Here is a 24813-nt window from a genome sequence, read left to right as displayed (position 1 = left end):
AGAAAGGTGCACGCACCTTTTATGAAGAAAAGAAAGAGAGAAAAGTGTTTTTTTCATTATAAATGAAGAGAAAATGTAGATGAGGAGTAGCAATTATATGAAATAGCATACCTAATTTTGATAAAGTTTTGATGATTCTTTATTATATAATTCATCTATTTATAATTATTTGTGATAGTTGATATGAAGAAGGCTTTCAATATGGTTTTATGTAACATATTTTAGATGGAATCATTTTGTTGCTAGAAAAGAGTTATATTTGGATATTTTTCATACTAGTTATTATGGTCTAAGGAAATTAATATTGTTGCACCTCAACTTAGGTGACTTTTAGCTAGCGTTTGACAATATATTTTTAAATATTTTTGACAAATATTATTTGGGTGAAATTTCACCATGTGTTTGCCATAGTATTTGAGAAACATATTTCACTTTTTTAGAGAAAATATGATTTATACCCATAAGTTTTTAAAAACTATCAAAACTAACCATAAGTTTGTATTACAAGTCGATTGGATCTTCGTTGCAACAAATAACAAGTAGTGTTCATAACACTGGAGCAATGTGGTAGTTTGGGGTGAGTGCAATAAGCATCATTTCATACATCGTGAAATAGACAAAGCACATAACTTTGTTACCCTGAGCCGATTGTTCAACATTTTCATCAACAATCATATCATCACTTTCATATTCACTGAATATTTCATCACTACTTTGGTGTTCACGTAAAAAATTATGTAACAGTAATACAGCGCAAACAACTAGTATAGATGATGTTTTTGTAAAAGTTAAAAGTTTGGTGTAAATTTAATTTTTTAAAAGATCCTGAATAATGAGATTTGACTCAAATAAAATTGTGCATAATGACAAACTATTAATTGAAAATAAATAATATAGCTATTGTTTCATTTATTTCCTTTGAGTAGCTACAGTTTCACATATCTTGCTACTGACCGGTCCCACAAATTAAAAAAAAATGGAAGTAATTTCCTTTATACAATTCACTTCATCTCTTCCTCTCTCCCATACCCTTCAATTTCTCCTAAATTCTCTCCACAAAATCAGTTTTGAATTTCAAATCTTCATTACTACGCTCTCAATTGCGATTTCAAAAATTTCAAGTACCGCCAAAACCTATAAATCAATTTTTTTTTCAATTTTTCCCTTATTTCTTTAACTTTCATATGAAATCATAAACCATACAGATTTTTCACATATACAATGGATGAACATTTTTCTTGGGTCTAGCTTAGGATTTTGGAGAGATTGCAGGTTCAATAGCCAAATCCAAAGAAATTAAAGACATTAGATTCAAATTTAAGAATGACCCAATCAGATTAGGTGAAATTAGTGCAAAATCGAAGCAATCTGAAATTGTTGAGGGAGGTGACAAAGATCAGTACGATGCTAGTTCAAGTAAGAAGATTAAAGGAAAAGCAATTGTATATTAGCCCTTAGGTTAATATACAAACTTATTGTATAAAGCAATTGTATATTAGAATTGTTTCTAGCTCATTGGAGCAAGATGAACATGAAGAAGTTCATGTATTTGTATAATCATTAATTTGTATATGTTACGATTGTATATTAGTCTTATATTTTCTCTGTAATTTTTTTACCTATATTTGTTTGTTTATAAAGATATGTACATCCATTAGGTTTAATATACAAACCTATTGTATAAATAGCAGTAGTTATTATAACAATTTTACCATATATACAATATTAACAATTATACAATTGAAATATTTTATATAATTGAAATGTTTTGTATAATATATAACATCCATATAAAACATGTTTATGTTATATTCAGATAAAATTAGTGTTATACATAATGACTATATGTACGTTTTTATATGTTTATTTATACAGAGCTATATTGTTTTTGCCATTAGGTTTAATATACAAACTTTCTCCATTAATAGAAGTACAATAATCTCACTATATATACAATATAAACGATTATACAATTGAAAGGTGTTGTATAATGTATAATCTTATTTATAAAACTTGTATAGGATAAATTGAATTAAATCTTATTTTATACAATTCGCTAACTATATTTGTGTCATATTTATACACAGTAAGTCATAGTTATGTATATATGTATATTTGAGTAAAACTGTATATGTATTATTTTTCAGGGTGTTAAATTTCTAGGCAAACGTGTACCCAGTTACAATGGAGTCACTACTGATGAAGAAGTCGTAGAAGGAAAGAGATGTTTTTGCGTGAGTTTAGTGATTGTCTTCCTTTTTTGTAACAGAATTTACAGTCTTTTATTAAATTTATAGAAAATAAAATTTTATATAGCTTCGAATAAATCCTGAAATATACAGATTAATAGCTCCATAGCAAACATAAAATTTGCTATGGAGCGCAATTATGCAAATTATACCTATAAGATACAAATATGAGTTTTATGTTTATTATATATGAAAGTTGCTCTTAATTTTTTCTAGTAAAATTGGGTTATTTCACAAAAATATTTGCCAAATAATGGCAAATCATATGGACAAACACTATTTGTTAAATTTTTTCCCCAATTTTTACTTGGAAAATCTAGATGTCTACTGAAAATTAGTTGCACAATATACAAAATTAACATTTCACAAAACTAATTCGTAAGATAACCAAGTAAGTGAAAAAGTCCAAATACTTTCATGCTCAAAATTTAAATGAACAAGAAGACTCACAAGTCACAATGTCAAAACTCCCCTTGATTTAAGTTTCCTAGTGTTAATGGTGCACATGACAAGTAATATAGAAGAAGTAGAAGAAACATATCGTGAATCATGATCATTAATATTATAGAAGTAACACAATTATTGGATCAGGCTTGTGACAATTGACAAATCAAGATAAAGGGGTGATTCGAGACGAAGGAAAATATTTTTTTGGAAAATAAGTATTGATTTTCTTACTTGTTTTTAGTGTTTGATACTATTTAGAAATATTTATGTGTTATTTAAGAAAACATAATATATATATATATATATATATATATATATATATATATATATATATATATATATATATATAAAACCCAATCTATACAAACGGCATTAAAGCCCCTTGATTAGGTTGGAGCTATAAAGCTTACCTTATTTATTATTATTATTAAAAACGGAAAGGGCCTTTTCTGCTGGTGCGCATGAGCGCACTTTCATTTTCCCTTTACTAATAGAGGGTTCCGCAGTTCCTATGCCGCCGAGTTTTCCGATTCTTTTCTTTTAGTGCTTCGACCCGAAGCGATAACTTCTAGCTAGTTCAGTGGATATGATGAATGCGCTCCAGCTCACTCAAGAATGAGACGGCAGTGGTCCGCTGGCAAGCTCGTTCTGATTTTAGACGCAATACATCGGAATTCTGAAGCACCACCACAAATGTCACCGCGCGTCCGCCTGCAGTGTGGTAAGGCACCACCCTGTTGTGCCAACGGCCAACTCTGGCGTATCACATTAGTTATCATCATCAAACCACTTACTTGATGTCTAGCTTCCCAACTGGTAGATAGTTCCCTTTCCCCCAAATCAATGAAGAAGTTAGACGTAAGTTGATTATTCCGAATAACCGAAAGTGAAGCGTTATGCCGGGGCGGGGGGACGGAAAAAGAATTGGCTCCAAAGAATGAAAATTAATATATATGCGCGTGTGTGTGTGTGTGTGTGAAGGTGCGGGATGGGGTGGGTGGGGTATCCATGTAGGAAAAATTACATGGTTAAGCAAACATATACTAGTTAATTAGTCATCATAGTTATAGTTTTAGTTAATTACTACTCGCGATCAGCATTCAATGAAAATTACATGGGCTGGGGTTTCGAGTTTGTATTATTCACACGTTTGTATAATTTGGAATTTGTATAATATGATTTGTATAACTTTTGTATAATGTAATTTTGTATAATATAATGTGTATAACTGTTTAAAGTTCAGATGTTTATGTTTGTATAAATTCGCTATTTTGAGTTTATATAAAAATAGCTTAATTGTGCAAACGTACCCGCAAATTATACAAATCCACAAATTATATAAACGAGACAACTTAAACTGTAGCTATAACCAGTAAATATGTAAATAGTAAATTATAGCTATGAAGCATAATTAAATTTATTATAGTGACTATTTGCAAAAACTCCCCCATCAATGTATAAAAAATGTATAATAACTAAGAAAGTAAGCAGTGAATTCGGTGGGCTATTCATGCTAAGATCCTATAGGATTTCAAACTATTCTCTTTGGGCCTTTTAAGTTAAAAGCTCTCTATAAATCTTCAAGAGTCTACTTGGGTGCAGCATCTAATCTAAAGGCCTTTTGTAGTAGCCCAAATACCCATGAATTCTTTGCTACCTCATTCTTTTATAAGTAACTTTCACATATAGCAAACATAAAAATTATATTTGTATGTTATAACTATAGTTTGCATAATTACGCTCCATATCAAATTTTATGCTTGCTATGAAGCTTTTGATTTGTATAATTCGCTAGATACATCCAATTTTATACAAATTGTTCAGTTTTGTATAAATTCATTTATACATTGTAATTTGTGTAATAAGATCTGTATAATTATAAGTCTATAGAACGAAAATATATGTATTTGTATTTGTATATACACTTTTCTCTTGCTTTATACAAACACAAAGACATTTTATACATTTGTATATCGAATGGGTAATTGTATACCGAACTAGATGACAAAGAAATGGGATGTTTGCTGCGAATTACAAATAAATAAACTATGACTATAACATTTAATTTAAATTAATAATTTGCTATTTCATACAATTTATTTCAAGACTACTCTCCCGTCTATTTTTATTTGTCATGTTGTACCTTTTGAAAGTCAATTTGACTAATTTTTAAAATTAAATTAGATTAACTTAATTCGATATTTTAAAAAAAATATTAGATATTCAAAAACTATATGAAAAGTACTATAAATTATAATTTTTTTGCATATCAATATGATGAAAAAATTTATCATAAAATGTTAATCAAAATTTTATAGTTTGACTCTAAAAAAAAGACAATTAAAAGTGGACGAAGGTAGTAGCTCCTGCTCTTTCTTTTTACTTTGCCGGCCCCTTAGCTCATTAATTGTTAACAAAATGATAGTGACTTAAGGGGCATATAAGTAAAATGCCTGTAATTGGTTGGTGTACGGCAGATTGGCCTAATACGTTCAAGACAAGTGTCACTTTTATCGAAGTATATTGTTGCTGAAAAAATAAACTAGTTTTTATGCTGTGACTGACTATCACAAGAATGCCATAAGTAGAATAGGAAAAAAGAGAGAATTGTTGCAGAATGACTTCCATTTTTGCTTTTTCCTACCTTGGGATAATGATGAACTTGGTGGTCCAAAATAAGTATTTTTGAACTGTACTGCAGCACTTGAAGTTAAGTTTAAAAAGATTATTTGAACGTTGAAGTTGTGTTTGAATTTATATTTAATTTGAAAAAATGAAAAATAATTTCGAAAAACCGGTCAAAATTATTGTTAAAACTCGAAACTCATCTTCCATTTATCTTTTGAAAGAATTAGTACAATTTATGCACACGCAATTTTGCCAAACGGCTACTTATTAGGTTTATTAATCAGAAGTCAACTAAACATTCATCCGTCACGAACTGTGACGTGCTATTTAATTTTTAAACAAATCAAAGATATATATTTATACGGAGAAGTGCCGAACTATTAGCAACTTTGATATAACTGATCTACTTATTCTTATGTCACTGAGAGGTTATAGATTCAAACTGTGAAAATAACCTTTTATAAAATACTGGTTAATATTGCATACAATCGATTCCCCCTATGTTTTAACTCTTTTCCCTGGACTTAATGTCTTTTAAATGTTATTAAAGAAAATAGTCTTTTCATCCTCACAAAATAAGAAAAATATATGCATGCTTATATTCTATCCTCTCAAATTCTGTTGTTGAATTAATATATGAGGCTTATTTATTTTTAGTTTAGATTAGAAGTAGGAGGTCGCCTTTCACCAAAATAAGAAGATGGGTCATGTTTTGATTTTAAAGTTAAGCACGTGTAAGGGACAAAGATATAAGGGGTCGTTTGGTTGGGAATTAGTTATTCTATGATTAACTATCATGGGTTAATTATTTTGGGATAACTTATCCCACCATGTATATGAGATAACTTATTACATCACTATGCTATAAATGGTGGGATAAGTTATCCCAAACATATCAACCAAACAAGACATCTAAATTTTATCTCAGGACTATTTTTTTATCCCAGGACTATTTATGTTTATCCCTCACACCAAACGAAGATGTACAAATGAAAGAAGAGTACGTGGATGATTTCAAGCTATAAAAAACTACATTTAAAGAACATAGACTTTTGTTGAGCTTTTTGGGACCCTTTTAGCATGATGGTGACTAAACCTTCTTGTTGGTTAGTTTTCTAAAATAGTGCTTTGGGTAGTTTGGACTTTGGAATGTTAATCTTCACTAATGGAAGAAATAATGCAGTATGAAAAAAATAAAAAATATTCCATCAATTTCATTATTTTTAAATGAAAACAAAAAACCAACGCTAGTTTCATGTTTTATTTTTAATGACGATTTTTATAGGCGCAAAAATTCATATATCATGTTTGAAATTACAAAATCTGGAGGCACTTTTGGCATGTACCAACTTTTTATTTATTTCTCTTAAACTCTTTGTCCAGTCAAATTTTGGTATTTAAAATGAAATATATGGAGTATATTATTAGGTTAAACTAAATGTAGTTATGATAATCAATTATTCATAAAAAGTGAGATTAACCAGACAAAAAAACATGATATGTTGCCTATTAAAATACACTAATAATTTAAAAGTACTTTAAGTTTACACCATCAATGTGTGTATATTTTAATACTAATATATATAAATGCTAAATCATTTTTGTTATTAAGGATACATTGGTAGTTGGTTGGTTAATCGTCAAATCGTCATCAGTATTTTTAATAGAAATAAAGTGTTATTTTAACGTTTAAAGTAAACCGTACAACGAATTTAATAACCTAAACCTAATATTTTACGTATTGTTTGTCTATATTACGTACGTTCTTGTAAATTGACAAGCAATAATTCTCTACACTTGACATTTATAAATATACATATTAAGCTCGTTCAGAATGTATGATAATGAAGTCCATTTCTCTCTAAGAAAAACACACTCCGATTCGGGGTCTCTCACCCCTCCAAAAATACTTCAATTTTTGTCCTTTTTTTCATATTCCATTCCCATTCTTCTCTAACGTAGAAATCGACACATTTGATTTTTTTCTCCCCTGTTTTCATAAAGCATCCCTTCGATACGAGTATAGTATGTCAGAATCCAATTGGTCATAGACATCATAAGTTGCTCCTTTTTGCAAACATTTCTCGCTCTCCTTTGATCTTTTTTTTCTCTTTCATCTTTTGGTAATTCGTATCTATAATTGTAAGATTACAAGTGAAAATTAAGATGTTTATTATTTAAGCAACTCATAATAATTGAATGTCGAAGCGAATAAGAGAGAGTGTTGAAAAAGGGAGTAAACACCCAATTTATAGAGGAGTTCGTATGCGAAGTTGGGGAAAATGGGTGTCTGAAATCCGGGAACCGCGTAAAAAGTCACGCATTTGGCTCGGGACTTATCCAACTGCAGAAATGGCCGCCAGAGCACACGACGTCGCTGCATTGAGTATAAAAAAGGACTCATCGATTTTAAATTTCCCTCATCTAATTGACTCATTGCCTCGCCCAATTTCACTCTCACCGAGAGATGTTCAAGCTGCTGCAGCTGAAGCAGCAGCAATGGAGGATCCAAATTTAGTATCTTCTTCCTCCTCTGTTAGTTCAATTGACAAAATCACGTCGGCATCGGAGGAGCTGTGTGAAATTATTGAGCTTCCAAGCTTGGACGGAAGTTTTGAGTCGGACGAATCGAAGAACGAGTTGAAGATGAGTGATTCAGTTGACGGGTGGCTGTACCCACCGTGGTGGGCATCAGATGGCGACTTTGATGGGTATCTTTTTGAGCAAGATGCTTTTGGAGACAGTTTAATTCTTAGCAACTTTGAAATGATGAAATAAGAAAAATTGGTGTGAGTTTTTTAATTTTAATTTTAATATTAATATTTTTTTAGACATTTGAATTTTCATGAACTAGTCATGTGTGTTTATGTATATATATAAATGAAAATAAAAATATTTATAAGTTAGTATATTATTATGTGTACTTTTTATAGCATATCCAAGAACATATGAGCACCACATACTTTATCCAGTATTTCATCATGAGTTCAGAATCAGATTCAAAATTTTATCTTCAAATATTTATTTGATCATAAGTTTTTATTTCAAGTAATTTTAAGTGCGATTAGTTTTTGAGATAAATTTGTTCTCATACTCACAAAATACATGTCTAACATAATTTCAAAATTCAAAAATCACAATTTCAAAATATTAAATTTTTAAGTTTCAAATTTCAATTTCAAAATAATTGAGCAAGTTAACAAGTGTACCCAATAGCTTTGAACAAGTCTCAACTGCTTGCTTACTTCATCAATCTCTACCTTCATTACGCAAATGAATTTTTTTTAAAGGACACATAAAGTAAGAGTAAATAACGTTGAAATTAATTACAATCGTTTTTGGTGTGTCAAATAAAGCTATTAAATTGTTAAAGAGGACGTAATGCCGTATAAATTTAAGTTATTTATGCTAAAATTACAGAGAAAAGACATAAAATCACCATTAAAGTTGTTTTGAATTTTAAAAAAGACACCTTAATTTTGCGGGTGTCCTATTACCCCATTGAACAGCTTCACAATAGTATGTATACCCCATTTTTCACCCAGTACCACTTATACAAAAATATTTGTAAGTCACGCACTAATAGTCACTTGACACGTGTCAAAAGTAATTTTTAATTATTTTTATTAGATTTCTTTGCTTTTCTTTTTCTTTTTCTTTTTTTTCTGTTTTTCTTTCTTCTTGGCCTCAATCTCTGTTCTTAGCGTCTGCCATTCCTTTCATTGTGAAGAACAATCGCCAAATTCGTTGTGACGGGACGGAATTTCCCGGTAGCATTACTAATTATTTATCAAATTATCACCAATTAATTTATTTATGAAAATAAATATCGTCAAATAATCAAAATCTAAATACTCAAAATATCACCAAGTCAAAATCTGACATTTAAATCAACTCCCTCCAACTTCTTACTCCCAAATTGAGTTTTTCATAGTTTCACTATTCCCAAATCCCAAACTTGATTTGTAGGAGGAATAAAATCACTAAACTAATTTGTTTTTTTTTTAAAAAATAAATAGAATATGAATGAACACAATAACATTAGTTTAAAAAAAAATAATGAAGGAAGACATAGATGCCCAAGAAATATGGGTAAGCTAATGATGGTAGGGAAGATGACAAAAAAGATTTGAAAATTAAAAACTATTTCAAATAAAGCTTAAAAAAAATTAATACATGGATTTTTATATTTTTTCAAAATAAGTCAAATTGAGAGTGTCAAATGGCAATTTTACGTTGGTCTGAAGCTGTATGAACAGTCCTTCACGCGCCCAAATTTTGTGACAATACGAGTGGTGTTAAAATTAGTCAAAAGGGTATATTTATTGTGGATTTAAATTGTTTCATGGGATAATAGGACACCCGCAAAGTTAAGGTGTCTTTTGAAAATTCGAAACAACTTCAATGGTGACTTTATGTCTTTTCTCAAAATTATAATATAACATGTTATTTATCATCTAATTGAGGTAATATGATTATGTCACGTTTTTTGCTGTTACAGAATCCCGTGCTACGGAATGAATCTAGTCACCATCCGATTTAGCTCTTTTAGTATGGACATGACTTAAGGAAGCGAATGACTCGAGTTCAAGTGATTCGACTAAGCCGGCAAGAGAGATGGTTATTCGGAAATAAAGTCTAACTTGTGAAATGCATTGATATATTGTTATTATTGATGTTATCGTCTTGAAAGACCCCCGTCCCATCGAATTTGCACTCAAAAGTCAGAACTTGTGGATGTAAAGGGGTAGGGGCCGGGTCGGGGTTGATCGAAAATTAAAAATAACGAGTACTATAGTAAATGGTAGGTATTTTCTCAATTTGAAAGGTTGACATGTCATTTTCGTATATCTTAATAGCTTTACTATCCAATTTGTAGGAAAAGGTTTAGCATTTTATAAATAGAGACTTGTTCACTTTAATTTAATCAATATTCACAATGTAGTCTTTAGGGTTTTGAGAGTTTTGATTTTGGGAGAAAATTTTGTGATCCTTGTATTCCGAGTAAATTGGTTGAGGTGTTCTCTCTATATATTTTGTACTATCATATTTATAGTGATTGTTCATCTCCTTTGTGGATGTAGGTCGATTGACAAAATCACGCTAAATTTTATGTCTTTTGATATATTTATCATTTATCTTCTTACTCATGGTCTTTCGAAGTTTGCTTTACCAGCTTCCGCATTACACCTAGTTATTTAGGTCCTACCATTATATATGTTCTCTCTATTCCTTCTATTAAAGACATTTTCTTTTATTTTAGTCTCCTATGGTGAACTCTTTAAATAACTTGGCTCTTCTTGTTTTTGTATTAAAGAAGAACTGTAATTTTATTTTAAGAACTATTCGTTGGTTTTGTTAAATGAAAAACTTTTTTAACAGATACAAAATGTACTGATCATTTTATTCAAATGTTCCTTTTAATTTGTGACTATTCAGATTTTGCCCCTATTTTTAAAAGTTCCTTCGGGGACATATGATTTTTTTTAAAAAAAATTTATAGTCTTTAGGATTAATAACAAAACATTATACTATCGACTAACTTTTAGATTATGCTCTAAAATGTTTATAAATTACAATAAGTTATTTATTAAATAGTAATTATTTTAAAAGGGATAAGTGGTGAAATTTTGTGTACAAAAATGGTCTTAACTGGCAATCATTGATTCAATGTGCACCTTTCATTTATCTATTAATGCAGCCACGTTTTGCATTCATCCATTTGGTTCGTTTTCAATATGTTTTAACTCTACTATTTAGTCGCTGTTTATATGCCTCCTTCTTGTGAAACATATTCCCCTATTTATGGTCTATCTTTCATGTCTGATCATCATCTCCGATCCATGGCTTTCTCTATCTCAATTACTCCAATAGTGTGTATCTTCCACATGAATTTTTTTGCTTTTTTTTATGGTGATTCATTTTAGTGTTTTCAAAAGTTTACAAGTGATCTTTAAAACAATACTTCGAAGAGGAGCCTTATAGTAATGGTGAAGATTGTCTTATCGTGTGGGATTATGGGTCCAAGATGTGGAAGCAGTTATTAATGGTTGTATGGTTTCACTCTGCAAACACTCTAAATCAATCTCTTAATCTCATCCTCTTCATCATAATGATATTCTTGCCATGAAAGGAATATTGAAAGAATTTATAGTAAATTATGAGATTTGAAAAAAAAGAAGAAGGAGATATTAATCATAGAGAAAACAAAATTTCCACAATAAATACAAATCTTTCCTATATATCACATTCTTTGCCATATGGCTCTTCTACAACACTGTTAATGCGAATGTTTTGTGCATTATTTTATTTTAGGTCAACTCACTACGCCAAAAATGATCTTTAGCAGCATTTAATTAATGACAATAGATTAATTGTTATTAAATATGTATTTTAGCGACAATTAACACTCTTTGTAAATGTCTCTAAAGTCTATAACTGTAAACTTATGGAGTAATCACCATCTAGAAGATGCAAAAGGATCAGGAAGAAGAAGATACAGAGAGAATTATAGAAGAAAGAGAACTCATTCTTATTAAGCTGAAAGCATCTTGAAAATATCTTTACAATGCTATGTCTATATAAAGGAAAGTTACTGTGCTAACTAACTCTAACAACTTTCTAACCTTCTAACTGATTCTAGAATAATTATCTTGTGAACTGCTCTAATCCTAGCTGTCATAAATCTAACCAACACCCCTCCTCAAGCTGATGGTTGAAACAGGTTCTTCAATCCCAGCTTGGAAACTAAGTATTCATGTGGCAGTCTTCCCAAGCCCTTAGTGAGCAGATCAGCTAGTTGTTCTTTTGTCGATACATGCAGTGTTTGAACCAGCCCTTGAACAATTTTTTCTCTTACAAAATGACAATCAATATCAATGTGTTTGGTTCTTTCATGAAATATTGGATTAGCAGCAATTTGGATTGCAGCTTTGCTATCACAAAACAAATGTACAGGCTGCTTAATGTTAACTCCTAGCTCTTTGTATAACCCTTCCAGCCAGGTTATTTCAGCAACTGTAGATGCCATGGCTCTGAACTCAGCCTCTGCAGAGCTCCTTGCTACTGTCTCCTGTTTCTTGGACTTCCAGGATACTAAGGCATCACCAAACTTCACAGTGTACCCTGTAACTGATCTCCTGGACTCAAGACATCCACCCCAGTCAGAGTCACAATAGGCTACTAGTTTTCTTGAGCTTTCTGAAGGCATTAACAGTCCAAGACCTGGTTCAGCTTTGATATATCTGACCACCCTTAAAGCTGCCTCCATATGAGATTGCTTAGGCTTGTGCATAAACTGACTCAACACCTGCACAACATAGGATATGTCCACTCTAGTCATTGTTAGATACAAGAGTCTTCCAATTAGTCTCTGATATGGACCAGCATCATCTAATAACTGATCACTAGATTCCATTGTTTTCTCCTTTACATGACTGTTATACTCAAACGAGGTCAGCTTGACATTGGCTTCTAGAGGTGTGCTAGCAGGTTTAGCACCTCCAAGCCCCATTTCTGATATCAACTCTAGTGTATACTTCCTTTGGCTTATATGGATCCCCTCTTGTGATCTAGCAAACTCCAAGCCCAAAAAGAATTTCAACTGGCCCAAGTCTTTCATTTTAAACTTCAACTTGAGATCATTCCTTGTCTGTAGAATCAATTCAGGACAGCTACCAGTTACCAAGAGATCATCTACATACACTAAGACCACAACTAGATGAATTTCAGTCTTTTTGGTAAATAAGGAATAGTCAAAATGACTTTGTTTAAAACCAAGTTGTAGTAAAGCCTCAGTAAGTTTCTTGTTCCACTGCCTAGGTGCTTGTTTCAGGCCATAAAGGGAGTGAGTTAAACTTCTTCTTTGAGTTTAGTCTAAAATCTGGAGGATATCCATGCAGCTGGTAGCATCGATCGCTAGTATGACCAGTGTAGTGACAGTAATCACACTGTAGATGACTATTTTTTCTGTTTTTAGAGCCAGAGCTTGAGGCATTGCCTGAGTTGCCTGATCCAGAGTTAGAGCTTGAACCTGTATAGTAACCAGACCTAGTGTTCCCAGTATGACCTTGACTAGAAGTTGGCCTAAATTGGACTCCTCCTCCTCCGGGATTAGGCTTAAAATTTCCTTTGCTCGTATAGAAAGCAGCTCCTTCATTAATATCAAGGTTTTGGACTGATTTTCCAAGAGACCTTTGGCTCTCCTCTGAGATCACCATAGAATAAGCTTGATTGATAGAGGGAGTAGGAGTCATCATAAGAATTTGACTCCTACTGGGGGCATATGACTCATTTAGACCAGTGAGAAACTGAAGTAAACGTTGATAATCAAAATGTTGCATGTAATTCCTAGATTCAGGGCAGTTACAGCCTGGGCAGGGCATTATGGCATCGAATTCATCCCAGTATTCACGCAATCTAGAGAAGTAATTGGAAACAGTGAGTGTACCTTGTGACATAGAGTGAATCTCCTTGTGCAGAAAATGAATTCGAGATCCATCAACCTTATCGAACCTTTCCTTTAGGTCACTCCAAACTTTTGATGCATTTGATGCATAAATCACACTGCTCAAGAGCTCTTTCCTGATTGAATTGATGATCCATGAGAGAACAATGGCATTACACTTTTCCCATAGATCATGAAGAGAAGAAGGAAATGTGTCTCTGGTATGCTTCCCATCAACAAAACCAAGCTTACTTTTTCCCAGTAAAGCAAGGCGCATAGATCTACTCCAGATGGCATAGTTTTCAGGACCAGTGAGCTGAATTGAAACCAAAGAGCTTCCTGAGGTATCTGATGGATGCAGATACAGGGGATGATAATGATCAATCTCGATTGAATGAGGTGGGACAACTGCTGCATCATTGGACTCATCAATCGCCATGGATTATAGATCGAAGCTCTAAAAAGAACCGTAATAATCGAATCAACAAAAAATCACTACAAAGATGAACAACTACACGTTGAAAAAACCACAAATTGATGATGAACTCCTGCTCGAACACTCAGGCTCTGATACCATGTAAACTTATGGAGTAATCACCATCTAGAAGATGCAAAAGGATCAGGAAGAAGAAGATACAGAGAGAATTATAGAAGAAAGAGAACTCATTCTTATTAAGCTGAAAGCATCTTGAAAATATCTTTACAATGCTATGTCTATATAAAGGAAAGTTACTGTGCTAACTAACTCTAACAACTTTCTAACCTTCTAACTGATTCTAGAATAATTATCTTGTGAACTGCTCTAATCCTAGCTGTCATAAATCTAACCAACAATAACAATATTGGATTCAATGACAATAAACTAGTACTGGTAAAAGCTTTAACAATCTTTGTTAATATGTATATTTATTGTTGTTAAAAGTTATTTTTTTTGTTGCGGTGACTTCGCCTCTTTTTTCTACATAACAACTAACTAACTTGGCTTAAAGTTGTAGTACTAGACCATAGGAGGAATAATTTATATAGAGGGATAATTAAACAAAAGCTCAGAAGGAGAGAATTAATGCTGCGAAACTAATGGCATTGCTCCACCAAAAATGATTCCTCGTTATAAGTATATTTTTTCTTTGTTTGAAGATATCATCACCTTAATTGGGATACCCTACTCCTCCAATAGGGCATGGACTATTTGCATATATGAATTATGGACCATATATAATATTATTTACATATATGGTTAAACAATAAACTAATTTAGTCCTTAGTTTAAACAATATACTTACAATTTTGTTTTTCTCTATGTACCTAGCTCTCAATTCATTAGCCAGGTAAAGTGATAGTTAATTAAGATCTCTTTCTCTCGATACTTATCTATTCCATGATGTACGTCCATGTGATGAGGTTATTTTATTTTTCAGATCAGTCATATCAATTATGTACGAATTAGAACAATTAATTTTTGATTAATCATCATATATACTTGAACTAAGAAGATTTATATATATAGTATACTTTGTATCACGGGTTGTGATGTGATGCAGTGGTGGAATTGTTTCACCTTTAGTCAATATATCTCGAGTTTAAGCTATGGTTATTGAGAAAATGTAGCCCCGGTAATGAACGATCCAAATTTAGTCAGACCTCTTATGCGAACTCCGATCAATAAGTGGGAAACCAAAAAAATATAGTATATTTTAGCAATTAGATCAAATCTTCAAGAACCTGATAATATCATTTAACACAACAATCAGGTGGAAAACCAAAAATAAAATATAGTGTACTCTTTAGCAGTTTGATCAAATCTTCAATCTTCAAGAACCGGACAATCGTTTAACCCAAGAAATGTCCCAATGTATCATCGACTTATTTCAACATTTATAATATTGCTCCACGTCGGAGATGAGTGGATTTCTGATAATCTTCCCTTTGAAACTAACGTTACAATCACACCAAAATTGTGAGTTAAGTACATGAATCATGATGGTACGTTATAGTAATTGTTCATTACAATCCAATATTAAAAGAGCAGAAAGTCAAGAGAATACATATAATATATTTGGTTTTAGTTCTCCATCGTAATCAACTTAAAGAGATTAATTTATACCTACAAAAAAGGGCAAACAATTATCACGATATTAACATGATCAGCCAATTGTATTTAAGTGTTGAGGTTGATTACGAATGACTGATCGTTGCTTACAAGAACCTATACAATTTCGAAAAAGATATATTAATGAAGCGGAGCTCAATAAAGTAGGTGAAAATTTTAGAGATCAAGTTTAAATCCCACTTTAAAAAAAAATTAAGGAGAACTGATAATGAAATGAACCACCTTTAATGATGACATTTTTTTTTATATACACTTGTATTATCTATTTTGAATCCAAGAAATCGATAGTTGTGTGATGTACGATTTTATGAATTTTATTTCACTATATATTATTCTCTGTATATTTACGAAATAATTTCTTTTTCGCTTGACGTTTGACCACCATTTGACATAATTCTATCATGTCTGATAAAGTAACAATAGTCTCGCTTTTATTCTTGTTAGCCTTGTTGGAAAAAATACTATAATATTGAGATTGAATTCGAATTATAAAGTAGTAATTAAATAGCTTATCACAAATACTGTGTCATGGCAAGCCACTGCCTTGAAAGCGATTTCGGCCCAACTCCGGTGCAAATTGTAGTTGCCGATCGCTTCCCAAGGTTCCACAGTCACTCTCAAACACGTGCACTCATGGCTGAAAGTTTGGAGATTGCCCAAAACCAATTGCACAAAAAAATTCCAAGAATAAGCTTAAGAAAAGAAAGAAGGAAAAACTTTTTCTCTTCTTTTTTGATTTTTGTTGTATATTTCTTATGCTCACAAAAGGTCATGCTTTCAAAAGGAGGAGTTTCAAATAGAAGAGTTAATTTTTCATTTTGAGAAACCGATTGTCAAGGTTAATGGCATTAAAGGGCATTACTTCACTTTTACAGAAACCCCCTTGTTTGTCTTTTGGAACGGATATGTTTTCTCCTTTGAAACGTATTGTTGTTATATCTTTGCATTAGACTTAATTAGCATAGTTAGAATTTACTCAACAAGCCAATCGTGTCAGCATTATTTTTCTAATCATTAAAGTATGGCAAATTTATGAGATAAACTCCAATTATTTGAACGCTAATCTGGATTATGACTACCATTAAGAGAAACAAAAAAGTGCTAATAATAATAACAAAAACAAAATTACTAACGAGCTGGATATCACATCTTCCCAAATTGCAATTCCAGCTCATCGGTCCCTTTAAAAGTTACTCCTAGCTAGATTTATTGGGCTTAATCCATACAAAATATTTCAACTCATACTATACTCCAAAATACTATTTGCTTTAGGTGGGTCTCAAATTACATGATTAATGATTTTCATGTACTAATCCACAGTTCCAGCTATCTAATCTTATTTTTATTTTTATAGATTCTAATGAGCACTGACAGGACTTAACTGAATTATTAATTTGCTTTCACTACGCCAAAAATGAATTTTAGCTACAATCCACTACAAAAGGAACCCCAATTACCAACAAAAAAATTCGTTGGTAAATTGATCAAATTGGTTGACAAATTGAGTTACCAACCAAATGCCAACTTATATTAATCTGTTGCTAAAAGGCTTGTCGGTAAATATTACCAACCGATTTTAATTTGTTGGTAAACTTACCAACCAAAAATCGGTTGGTAAACACCCAAAGATGTTGTTACAAAATTTTGAAACATGACCCTGAAATTTCTATTGGTAAATTCACCAACTAATTTTTGGTTAGTATATCGTTAGTACCTTTACTAATGAATTGAAAAGGAGTTAGTAAATTTTTTTCTTCATTATTCGATTCCGTTGGTAATACGTTGGTAACTATAGTAAATTTTTGTTGGTAATTTACCAATAAATTTTAAATACTTTTATTTTTTTTGGTTTTCCATCCGGTGTCCGGTACCCCACACCGGAGCCCGACTAAATCCGGATTCACGCCGGGAAGTCCCACATTGGGGAGTAAAGCCCTCCCTAACAAAGGCGACTCCGTACCCGAGGGAAATCGAACCTGAGACATCTAGATTAAGGATGATGCAGTACTTACCACTCGATCACAACCCTTGTTGGTAATAAATTTTAAATACGTTAGTATGATTATTTGTTTTTCTAATAAATTTACTAATTGATTGTTAGTTTGTTGGTAATATATCATTCAAGGCGACTCCGTATCCAGGGGAATCGAACCTGAGACCTCTTGGTTAAGGATGTAGGAGTACTTACCACTCCACCACAACCCTTGTTGGTAATAAATTTTAAATATGTTAGTATGATTATTTGTTTTTCTAATAAATTTACTAATTAATTGTTAGTTTGTTGGTAATATATCATTCTAAGTTCAATGTTAGGTTTGTAATTGATAGACAATATGTTCAAAATATTATTAACTGAATGATTGTCCAATAGTAAAAATATTTATTAATTTATTGCATTTAAAAATCTAAGAGCACGAATATAAATCCAAAAATATTAATATCAATTTTATAAATCATATTTGAATGAAACAATGCAAAATCTATGACAAGAAGTTAAATTAATCTCAATATGACACATCATTATATCAAAAAATTTAATTTGAGCACGTTTACCAAAAATATTGACCAAATCTAAATTTTGGCCAAAATTTAAAAGTTAAGCCTAACAACACAAACTGAAAATGGAAGCCTCAAAACCTGAACCAACCATCCTATTAGATATAAAAATGACCTTCCAAAGCTAATCGCGCTGACGTAATTCTTATCAGAGCACGTTTAAAAAAAATGTTAAGCAAAGTCAAATTTTGGCCAAAAGTTAAAAGTTAAAACGCCTAACGGTACAAATTGAATATGAAAACTTCAAAATCCAAATCAACCATCCTATAAGACGAAAAATGACCTTCCAGAGCTAACTGCGCTGATGAAATTTAAATTTGAGCATGTTTCCCAAAAATATTGACCTAATTCAAATTTTTGCAAAAAGTTAAAAGTTAAAACGCTTAATGACACAAACTGAAAATAAAAGTCTCAAAACCCGAACCAACCATCATATGAGACAAAAACTGAACTTATATGGCTAACCGTGATGACAAAATTTCAATTCGAGCACGATTACCAAAAATATTGACTAAAGTGAAATTTTGGCCAAAACTTAAAAGTTAAAATACCTAACGGCACAAACTAAAAATGGAAGCCTCAAAACCCGAACCCTCTATCTTATTACATCAAAAATGACCTTCCGCATCTAACTGCACTGACGAAATTCTCATTTGAGCACGTTTATCAAATAAATTGACCGAAGTTAAATTTTGGCCAAAATTTATAAGTTAAAACACCTAACGGCACACACTAAAAATGAAAGTCTCAAAACCCGAACCAACCATCCTATTAGATAAAAAATGGCCTTTGGAGTTAATTACGCTGACGGAATTCTCATTTGAGCACGTTCACAAAAATATTGACCAAAGTCAATTTTTGGCCAAAACATAAGATTTAAAACACCTAACGGCACAAACAAAAAACGGAAGCCTCAAAACTTGAACCAACCTTCCTGTTAGATCAAAAATGACCTTTCGAATCTAATGACACTGACAGAGTTCTAATCTGAGCACGTTTACCAAAAATATAGACCAAAGTCAAGTTTTGGCTAAAATTTAAAAGTTAAAACTCCTAACGACACAAACTGAATAAGAAAGCCTCAACACTAGACGTTGATTTACCAAAAAGTTTAACTTCAATTGATAAATTTACCAACTATTCAAATATAAGTTAGGAATTAATAATTTACCAATAAATTTTATCACAGTTGGTAAAAGTTACTATTCAACTAAACATTCATATGTAATATTACCAACTACTCCCTCCGTCCCTTTTTAGTTGTCCACTTTAGAAATGGCACACAAATTAAGGCAACAATGATTAGCACAGTAAAGTTACAATTTTACCCTTATGACAACTTTTCACTTCAAAATTACAACCACTTATTTGAATTAAAGTGAAATAAATTGGAGGGAAACAACATACACTTTTACAATTTTCAAGAAGTGTAAATAAGGGTATAATAAGAAAAAATTTGTTGTCCTTTCTTGATTTGTCAAAATGGACAACTAAATAGGGACAACTAAAAAAGGAAATATGGACAAGTAAATAGGGACGGAGGGAGTAATAATTAATATGTTGATAAATTTTACCGATGGATTAATGATCGGTTGATATATTACCAACTATTTTGATGATGTTAGTAATTTACTAACTACAATCTTTATTCGTCGGCAAAATCTTCAACTAATTGGATATTGATTGGCAAGTTTACCAACAAATTACATTTCGTTACTAATTTACCAACACATTTATATTTGGTTGGTAAATTTAGTAACACAATCTTGCCGTTGGTAAATGTTTGGTTAGTAATTCATTGGTAATATGTTAATAAATTATATAAACAATTTTTTGTCATATTTACCAACCGATATATACTTCATTGGTAATATTACCAACAAAAGGTGTGCGTTAGTAATATTTCAGTTGGTAATCCATTGATAAAATGTTGCTAAATTTGGCGCCATTTTTTCCCGCCGTATTTACCAACTAAAATACTTAGTTAGTAAGATTTTGGTTGGTAATCTGTTAGAATTTCGTTGTTAAGTTTTAAAATATAATTCAGTTAGAAATATGTTGGTAATTTGTTAGTAGAATACTAACCAACTTAAGTTATTAGTAAAATCTGTTGGCAATTTAGGGATTTTTTTAGTGAATTAATTAACAACAAAAAATAGAGGCATTTACCACTCTTTGTAAATATTTCTAAAGTCTATAACGGCATTAGATTCAACGACAATTAATAAAGATTTAACCGTCTTTTTTACTGTGCATATTTATTGCCGTTAAAAGTTGTTTTGTTTTACAGGATCTGATATTAGTTGTTCTAATTAACGTAACTTCCATCTACTAGAGTTTTAATTTGCACCTACTTTATTGAAATAATCAATCTTAATGTAATAAAGATCACGAATTTATAGCTTTATCTTAAATAAACGTATGCAGGTATTTGATGCAACAACTAATTAGGGCCCAGTTATCATGCATCACATTCGCGAGTAGAATAAGGTGACGGACCTACTTGCTAAGGAAGAAGCGAAATGAAAATATCTTGATGATCACTTTTAAATTTTTTATTTTATAGTACTTCCTCTTTTGACAATGAAGCAATATGGGCGGACAATTTAAATATATTTCTGGAAATATAAACATAAACAAATCTGACCAAACTATGCGTAAATAAAACACTTTATTTTCTCTATAGTATTAATATTAGATAGATTTCACATAAAAGGCCTAGTTGTATCTGGTAAACTGTCGTGATCACAATGAAGCTTTCTTGTTTCCTTGTATTTAATTTATGTCCTTTAGAGAAGGCCTAGTTGTCAGATTAATTATTAAGTATTACACCACATAACAATTTGTTAGTTACAACTTAGACATCCATAATTTTTTTTCTAACTGTACATTAATCAAGAATTAAGGAGGTAGTTAATTTCCTACAATGATTTCTAGAAAACCCTCTTTAGCATGCATGCCATAAAGTTTTTTTTTTCTTTAATTAATGTAAGTAATATTTTAGTGGTTTTTATAAGTAATCACCTTAACATAGTCCATGGAAACTGTCTAATAGGGACATGTTTTGATTGGTTGAAAACCTTAATAAATTGATAATTAAGAGGTAGTACATTGATATGTGTTAAGGAATAATTAATCCCCTAAACAACAATTTAAATAAAACTTTATTAGTCTTGCCTAAATTAATCCGTCAGTGGAACAGAAGGAAGCAATAATAGTGACTTGTTTACTTCGATGAGAGCCAAAGTTTAATTGCATAATAGAAATTTGAGTAGTCATCTCACTTGTCAAGCCAAATAATTCTATGACCAATAAACATTTGATTACTTGAGAGTATAATTAATCTGAATGCAAGATCAATCTATATACAAGAATTGGAAAAAGATGATGGTACTTTCAACCTAAGATAATTTTTACTGGATACTTATAATATATTTGTAATACAATTTTAATACATAATACAATTTACAAAGAAAAATCTATAAAACAAGTTTTGTTTATAAATAATATGTTTAACACACACTTTAATACATTTACTATAAATTATGTCAATTTCTTACCAAACAAGCATAATGTATTTTAAAACACTTATAATACATCTATATTGCATTCATAATTCATTTTAAATACATTGTGCAGATTTATCATAGTAGTACTATGTATAGTAATAAATAGAAAGTATCACTAAAATTAAAATTAGTAAAGATTTATTAATTAAAAATTACTCATCTAATAATTTTTCCTTGAAATAATTTGTAGATGTTTAGCTATAATGGGCTTTGTTTCCTCGGGCCTCTCCAAAAATGTGTCCGGTCCATCCGCCTCATTCTAAAGAGGTACTCTCTAGTATCCCATTAGTAGGATTAGTTATATGAAAACATTACCTAGTTAGACAATCATTAATACTATACTATACTATATCTATTAGATATCGATCACTATGCTTCAAAACAATTACATAATCTCTCACTCTTTGCCCTCTCTTTTTTCTCGCTCTTGCCTCTTTCTCTCTCTCCGCTTTCTACTATGTATGATATTAGATAGTCATTGAAGGCCACTAGTTACTGGATACATTAGACACATCACAAATATATTGGATATATAAGTGTCCACGCAGAAGCAATTGTAACATTGCACATATACACTAGATAAAATAATACTTTTTTATGTTGGATACATGAAAACCAGTATTGAATACTTATACACCAGATGAATTAGAGGGATGAAAAAGAAACAAAGAAATAGAGGAGAGTAAGAGCAGAAAAAATGCAAGATACATTAGCTAGAAACAATGTATTTAGAAGCAAATATATTATATCAAGAGATAACTCGAATAAGATGAGTAATTATTCAAATCATTGATGTGTTAAGTGATAGCACATATACTGGTGTGCTCTATGAAAATGCTCAACTAAAATAATGGGTCGGCCCAGAATGTTGATAATAATTTAGTTAAAATACACTAAACATGCATCCCGCTAATATGACTTATCATCAATCCCAAATACATCTTTTATACTTTAAAATCAAGACTTACAGCAATTATATTATTTAAAATCTTACTCAAATAGATCGTATTAATTTGAATAAAATATAATACATCATAGACCAACATTAAACATCCTGAGATGATGGATATAAATTTGGTCAGTCACATTTGAGTTACAAACGTGACCATAAAACCCCTCATAACATGAGAGAACAAAAAAGGTTAAAAACCTGAACTAATTAACCCCAAAAAACTCGAAGAGTAACTAACACAATAGTTTAATTAGTCCAAATCTTGTTATTAAACATTATTAATTCCACAACATATTAGACCAGTAAATCAAATTATCTAGGTTAATTAATTAATTAAGCTCATTGATCTCTTTAGTAATTGCAGGAATGCAACTAGTACTTCTTGCAATCCCAGTAGTACCCTTCTTTATGACATTTTTATCCCTTGGACTTATAGATTTTGCTCTAAGAATTCCCCTTCCATCTCTACTACTTTTCTTCAACATTTCTCTCATTGCTTCAGCTTGATAAAGAACAGGATAAGCCCTACCAAATTTATTAAACTTGCTATGAGAACTCATATGACTACTTAATGCTTCTTCATTTTTTCCTCCATTTTTTTCCGCTTCTTCCTTTACTGCTTCTGCACATAGGCCGCATATCCATTTGCCTGAATATTTTTTTCGAACGCGATCGATATATTCATGTGTGAATTCATCGCTCATACCACAACACTCACACTTGGCATTTTCTACTTCGGAAATTGGTGGTAGATTTGAAGAATCAACGGGACATATTGCGTTCCATTCGAACGAAATATCGGACATTGTACGTTGTAAATTATCGTTGGAGAGTCTAGGGGGCTTGGTAACGTTTTTTGTTCGAACGTAGGATGATTTGGTAATTGTCTCTCCATGGGGTGCCATTGTTTTTTTTTTTTTTTTTGGTACCAATTAGTGATTGTTTTTTTTTTTGAAGCAAATGATGATATATTGATGAATGAGTAAGGGTAACAAGGTTGCTATTTATAGTTGTTGGTTTACAAGTTGTAAGACAAAAAGTAGTAGTTGTGTGGAGTATGGAGATTAAGATGTCACTATTGTATGCCAATAAGCATGAATTGTGTAGTAATCATGAAAGTGCTAGATTTTTCATGAGGAGCAAGTTCAAGTCTTAACATAAAGGCAAAACTTTTGCATGCTTCTTCATGTGCGTAATGTGATGCTTTTGTGTGTGTGTATTTGTGGATATATATTTCTAGTACTGTTGCTAATTTACTACTTTTGTAGGGGAAAACAATTTCTGTTTTTTTAATGGACTCTACTTCAGGGCGGACGATTTGCGGGTATCGGGTGTCGAGATATTAGTAATTTTTTAGTAGATCATGTAATTAATTATATTGAGAAATTTATTAAATATAAAAAACTATTTGATGGAATCTAGTAACAAAGTAAGCTCTTGATCCAGCCATATAAATAATGGAACTTGATTAATCTTTGTTACCCTCCTCAAATTTCAAATCTTGGATCCACGTTAGGATAGAAAAACAAAAATAAATGATGGAAAATTAGAAAAATAAAATAAACGATGGGCAAATTCTGTAGTTAAACAATAAAATTTCGTTGATATACCCTATGCGAAAATGAATTGGTTATTTCCAGCAAAGCAACTAACGTCTAAAGGGCATATATGGGTGAAAAGTTGAACGGCGAGAGCACAGATGAGCCAAACTCTAAACGGAGGGTATATCTAGACATTTTCGCATAGTTTAGGGACATATTTGACCCTTTTCCCTTAAAAAAATCTGTTAGCAACGAAGTTCTAAGCAATTTTTTTTTTCCATTTCCCTTTACTTGGCATATTTCCTACCTCGACCA

The 24813-nt window shown here is 31.3% G+C and overlaps 2 protein-coding genes across 2 annotated transcripts; one reads left to right on the top strand and one right to left on the bottom strand.

Annotated features, from left to right (window-relative positions):
* Positions 1-7510: 7510 nt before the first annotated feature.
* On the top strand, positions 7511-8233 carry LOC125829641 (dehydration-responsive element-binding protein 3-like). Its single transcript, XM_049508837.1, has one exon. The coding sequence runs from the start codon at positions 7524-7526 to the stop codon at positions 8100-8102; it is 579 nt and encodes a 192-aa protein (XP_049364794.1). The 5' UTR covers positions 7511-7523; the 3' UTR covers positions 8103-8233.
* A 14725-nt stretch (positions 8234-22958) lies between these two features.
* Positions 22959-23927, bottom strand: LOC125829605 (uncharacterized). Its single transcript, XM_049508813.1, has one exon. The coding sequence runs from the start codon at positions 23860-23862 to the stop codon at positions 23287-23289; it is 576 nt and encodes a 191-aa protein (XP_049364770.1). The 5' UTR covers positions 23863-23927; the 3' UTR covers positions 22959-23286.
* Between the last annotated feature and the right edge of the window lie 886 nt (positions 23928-24813).

This window comes from Solanum verrucosum, unplaced genomic scaffold (assembly GCF_900185275.1).
Source record: "Solanum verrucosum unplaced genomic scaffold, falcon-dt-bn FXZP01000102.1, whole genome shotgun sequence".
NCBI lineage: Eukaryota > Viridiplantae > Streptophyta > Magnoliopsida > Solanales > Solanaceae > Solanum > Solanum verrucosum.
The sequence above is the reverse complement of the archived record's forward strand: the minus strand, read 5'-3'. Positions and strand labels throughout refer to the sequence as shown.